We start from the raw sequence: 5,282 nt of genomic DNA on the forward strand, positions 1-5,282 counted from the left end.
ATAACAATAGAAGCAGCCCTTGCATCTAGTCCAGAAGTTGGCTCATCCATGAATATAATAGAAGGATTGGCCACTAACTCCACTGCAACTGTCAACCTTTTGCGTTGCTCGGTCGATAGACCACTAACACCTGGCAATCCAACAATAGCGTCCCGGAGTGGATTTAGCTCCACAAGCTCCATGACTTCCTCGACGAACATCTGCATCCATTAGTCAGATCCAGGCTTTTAATACAAAACATCAAACCTTTTATATTCTGTTGAAACATTCTTCTTGCTTCAGCATTATTTATATGACAGAATAATCTGTCTATGATTGGCATCTATAAAGTCTAGAAATTTTGCACTGAGGTATTGACGAAAAGTGTATATGTACACTAATATATACAAGTGAGTTCTAGAAAAAGTTTGATGCAATAGTGCAAATGCTAATGAAGGTGGTAGGAAAGTCACATATGACAGCAAAGTAGGAGCTAAAAAATAATACATATAATGAGAGAAGCATGAAGACTTTGAGGTAGAAATAAGGGTGTGAAATTGTATACAGAAAATCATACAAAGCATGGGATTCAAACACCAACCTTCCTTGTTTCTACATCGATTTCTGCAGGCAATCGAAGCCATGCTGAATAGAGCAAGGATTCATACACAGTAACATGAGGAGAGTGAATATCATTTTGCTCACAGTAGCCTGAAATTCTTGCAAATGTTTCTTGCTTCTTTGGATATCCAGAAATTGTGATGTTCCCAGTTATATATCCTCCATTCTTTCTTCCAGCAAGTACATCCATCATAGTTGTTTTGCCGGCACCAGTGACACCCATAAGTGCAGTGAGAACACCTGGCCGAAAAGATCCGCTGACTCCTTTCAAAAGAACCAATTTATCCTCATGGACACCTTGATTCCTCATTTCCTTCAAGAGTTTAATCAAAATTATATTTAATTATAAAGAACTTAGAGTTGAGTACAAGCTTTTCCATTTGAATATATATTACCTGAGGCATGTCAACAGAATATGTTACTTCATCAAATGTGATACAATGTGGTTCAAAAGGAAGAATCATTCCTTTTTTTCTTCCACTATTCTCCTCATTTCTTAGAGTTTGCTCTGCTTTTACACCCTGATGCTTCTCAAGTGCTGCATAAACAATATGCAACATTAGTACATACTTTAGGCTTTCTTTTGTTAAAAAAAAATACTTTTTTTACTGTGAACAAACTTACAATTCAAGAAAGTGAGAGCAAGAAGGTAACCAAAGTTGAACACTAATGTATATCCAATCAATGCCCCAAAACCTATCCAATACCAATCAGGCGTAGCAAAGAACCCGCGCGATTTCAAAACGTCGACTCCTAGCACTTCCGTTGAGTTAGGAAGAACCTTTCAAAACAAATATATATTCAATCATGATTATATTTATGTGATAAGGAAGAACAATAAAATGAAGATATAGAATAATGTAAATTATACATGTCTCCAAGTCTTTCCTAAGAACTCGTTATTCACTACAGCATTTTGTGCATACATCATAGGTGATACCCAAAAGCCCCATATCCATCCTTTTTCTATATCATCTGAAACCATAAATCAAAAGAAGTAGACAAGTATTGTTACTCTAAATCTTGAACAATAATACATAGGAGAAGCATCAATATTGACTTGTTCTTCTTCTATCCATCAATTATAGTACCTTTTGAGAGTGAAAAACCACTCATGACAACCAACAAGGCCAATGCAAACGACCCTAGTGTTGCAGCCAGTGTCATATCCCTTCCAACTGCTCCAATGAACCGGAATAACGAATATCCCATTTGATTAACAGCAGCTAGAACAAGGAGTTGCCTAAAGAATCTGTTTTTACATGAACACATAAAAAACATGTTGTTAATAGGAGGATATATATGACTTGGAAAGTTTTGCTGATAGGTATTGAAAACTTAGCATTTTTACCTTCCAACTTCAGGATCATAACCAATGACAAAATAAGTGAGGAATGTCCAAACAGCTACTTCCAAAACAATCACGGGGATTTTTAGGATCCATGAAGGAAGAGCATACGCCCAAGCAGGGAAGAAAAGAAGACCTCTTTGTTTGTAGAAAACAGGAAGGTTAATGACTGTCATGTCAAGTTCAGAAAGTCCATTAAACATGATTATCATATTTCCAAAGAACAGTGCACCTGCATAAATGTTTCCATCAGTCACTGAACCATGGTGCATTTCGGTCCGGAGGAAAACAGTCATGGTAATTGTGGCCACCACAGCAATCTGAAACAAAGATAAAAAGGCTTTAGTAAAGGTGATGAATAATGTGCACATAAAGTGAAAGGAAAAAAAAAAGAAAAATACAATGTTTGAAATTCAAACATACTTGGCAAAGTTTGAAGATATATAAAAATGAATTGCGTTTCATGAGTAGATATTCTCTTGATAAGCAAGCTTTGAACAATTCCAGTTTTCCAATTCCATACTTGTTGGTTGTCAAAGCAGCTGGGTGGCTTTTAGACTTGTCAAATTGAGTATCAAGTTCGTTAGCAAGGCTTCTCCCAACATGAAATGACTGAAATGCTTCTGCAAACTCTTTAGGTGTCACAAATCTATAATGCTTTTCATTTTGTATCCAATATTGTTCCTGATCTTTCACTGATGTCACCTACAACATTATAGCAAAAACTAAATAGTTATAAAGCCTGTTTGGATTGACTTATTTGTCCTTATCTTGTAACACAAGAACTTATAAGACTGTTTGTAAGATCTTATGGACACAACTTAAAACATACCCTTAAGTTATTTTCATAAGCTATCTAAGATAGCTCATGAAAACAGTTGATAGTTTATTTATATAAAAACAGTATGAATTTATTTTATCTTTTGTTGCACAAATAACTTATATATAATCACTTATATAATAAGCGTTTAACTAAGTTGTTTATACGAACACCGCCAAAGTAACACTTACTTCTTGTAAAAAGTCTGCCACAGCTTTCCTCTCAGGGCAAATGAAACCCATTGAGGAAAAAAAATCAAGCACGTGCTCACAGGGACCCTGGTACACAATATGCCCATCAGAGAGTAGAATAATGTCGTTGAAAAGATCGTAAGTCTCCGGTGGTGGCTGCAAGAGTGAGATCACAGCAGTTCCCTTGAGAAAGTGGACATACTGCTTCACTGATTTCACAACTTGAAAAGTTGTTGAGCTATCCAAACCAGTAGATATTTCATCCATGAAAAGAACTTTAGTTGGTCCTACCAGCATCTCCCCTGTACATATATATTTTCACATTACAAACTTATTGTGGTGATTGATCATGACATAGTTCAATATTGAAACCAAGTTTGATTTTACCTGTTGTAACACGTTTTCTTTGTCCTCCAGAAATGCCTCTTAACATATCATTTCCCACCACAGTATCTGAACATATCTCCAATCCCAAAACCTTAAAATATAAAGTAAATAAAATAAAAGTTGACTTAAAAATTCATTACTTATATGATTAGCAGAGAAGGTTTTGAGTATAGGAATTTTACCTTTAGAATATAATCTACTACAATATTTTCTTTCTGGCCTTCAGTTGCAACAGCCTAAGCATTATAACTCAAAAGTCCAACAACTTTTTTAGTCATTTGTAAATTGAAAACCGGAAAAGAAATTGATGTTGCACTCTCTCTTACCTTCATGTAGACATCAATATCTGAATCAGGGATAATGTTTTCCTCTTTCTCTCTTCTACACACCTCTGCTAATATATCTGTACATTACCAAATACATTCTTCTTTATTTTCAAGCATTAGCTTCTGTTTTGATGTTTTCAAATTACATTTACATGAAATAAGTAACAAAAAATAATTGCGAATACTAACCGTATTGAGGTCCAACGCCTTGAACTCTTGCTGAGAAAGCCAAGGTTTCTCTGACAGTCAATTCTCCAAGATGAACATCATTTTGACTGACATAAGCAGAAGTTCTTTGGGGTACAAACTCATTCATCCCATGACCATTGTAACTCACTTTTCCAGCGAACTGTTCATGAAACTGCACCTCATTAGCTGCCTAGAATTGAAAAATTAAAAAACAAAATGTGAAAGCATCATTTAAATAAATGAATAATAACCTTTAAATTGGGATCAAGTTTTCCAGCCAAGGCCAAGAGGAGTGTGGTTTTTCCAGAGCTTGGAGGGCCCAAAAGCAATGTTATCCTGAAGATATATAGTTTAGCAAATGTAAATACATTAATTAATTATATTTGGAGTCTGATTTCCAAGATTCTTATGGTTTTTTTCTTTTCTGATACAGCAAAAGATATATTAATTGAAAAACCATAAGTACTTGTGAGATGAGTACAAGAATGTTAATACAGAGAATTTAAAGCCAAGCGCAGAAGGAAAACTTAGGATAGCTTTAAAGAGCATCCAATGATACATAAGTCATGAATTAGGGCATGTTACCTTTTTGCTTTCACATTTCTCAGAATAAATAATAGTTAATTGATTCACAACGTATCATATATATATGTAGAATACTTGGAATTAATATATTCTTTTAATCATTACCTGCCAGGCTTAATTATTCCACTAACATCCTGAAGAATATTCACATGTTGTCTTTTTCTTCTTAGTATAGAGTTGAATGGAGCCTTTGAAATCCCAACAAAGAAAAAGAAATTAGTGTATTAGAGTATTCTCCATCGTTATGAATGAGATTATATCACAAATCTCAAATTTACATAATACTACTTACCTCTACCATATCAAGAGTGTAATTAGTGAGGGTTGGTAAAGCTCTCTTTCCTACATGAACATCTGTTTCAATCTTCAAGTTCTCAAATCGAACTTCGACGGTAGGAATCTCAATTCCAACTCTGTTATCTCATGCGAAACATAGAATTGAAAGTGAAGACATAAGTGCATATTTATGAGCCAGCAGAAAATAATATAAACAAAAAAAAAAACTTAAATGTTACCGATCAATGCGATCTCTGAGCTTGAACAAGAATTTCTCATTGTCAACATCAACAATTCTCAATAGTCTTTCTAACAAAAATTTCCTTTCTTGTAACCCAAGTTTTTGCACATCAATTTCATTAGTCTCTCCTTTAGAGGTAATCAACAAACCTCTCCTCAAACGTGCAACAGTTGGAAGCCTTTGAATTGCAGCCCATTTCAAAGCCTCTTCATCATCATTGTCTTCCCTATTGACATAGTTAGGGAAGACATTATCCGAACCAACACTCAAACTGAAACTGCTCCTACCAATACTCTCCATTACGAATTCTCAGAGTCTC

The 5,282-nt window shown here is 34.8% G+C and overlaps 1 protein-coding gene across 1 annotated transcript in view; it reads right to left on the reverse strand.

Annotated features, from left to right (window-relative positions):
- The window catches only part of LOC101492290 (pleiotropic drug resistance protein 1-like), a 10,818-nt gene extending 5,542 nt beyond the window's left edge, over positions 1-5,276 (reverse strand). The window contains exons 1-17 of the mRNA XM_073366206.1: positions 4,962-5,276; positions 4,739-4,859; positions 4,552-4,634; positions 4,113-4,197; positions 3,862-4,021; positions 3,673-3,749; positions 3,529-3,582; positions 3,347-3,437; positions 2,960-3,261; positions 2,372-2,653; positions 1,952-2,268; positions 1,692-1,852; positions 1,472-1,575; positions 1,225-1,381; positions 996-1,138; positions 581-913; positions 4-200 (exon numbers count right to left, since the gene is read on the reverse strand). Coding sequence (XP_073222307.1) covers positions 4-200; positions 581-913; positions 996-1,138; positions 1,225-1,381; positions 1,472-1,575; positions 1,692-1,852; positions 1,952-2,268; positions 2,372-2,653; positions 2,960-3,261; positions 3,347-3,437; positions 3,529-3,582; positions 3,673-3,749; positions 3,862-4,021; positions 4,113-4,197; positions 4,552-4,634; positions 4,739-4,859; positions 4,962-5,263 — 2,969 coding nt within the window. The 5' untranslated portion in view covers positions 5,264-5,276. The remainder of the gene's footprint in view (positions 1-3; positions 201-580; positions 914-995; positions 1,139-1,224; positions 1,382-1,471; positions 1,576-1,691; positions 1,853-1,951; positions 2,269-2,371; positions 2,654-2,959; positions 3,262-3,346; positions 3,438-3,528; positions 3,583-3,672; positions 3,750-3,861; positions 4,022-4,112; positions 4,198-4,551; positions 4,635-4,738; positions 4,860-4,961) is intronic.
- Positions 5,277-5,282: the final 6 nt, after the last annotated feature.

Source organism: Cicer arietinum, chromosome 3 (genome assembly GCF_000331145.2).
Source record: "Cicer arietinum cultivar CDC Frontier isolate Library 1 chromosome 3, Cicar.CDCFrontier_v2.0, whole genome shotgun sequence".
In the NCBI taxonomy this organism is placed as follows: Eukaryota; Viridiplantae; Streptophyta; class Magnoliopsida; order Fabales; family Fabaceae; genus Cicer; species Cicer arietinum.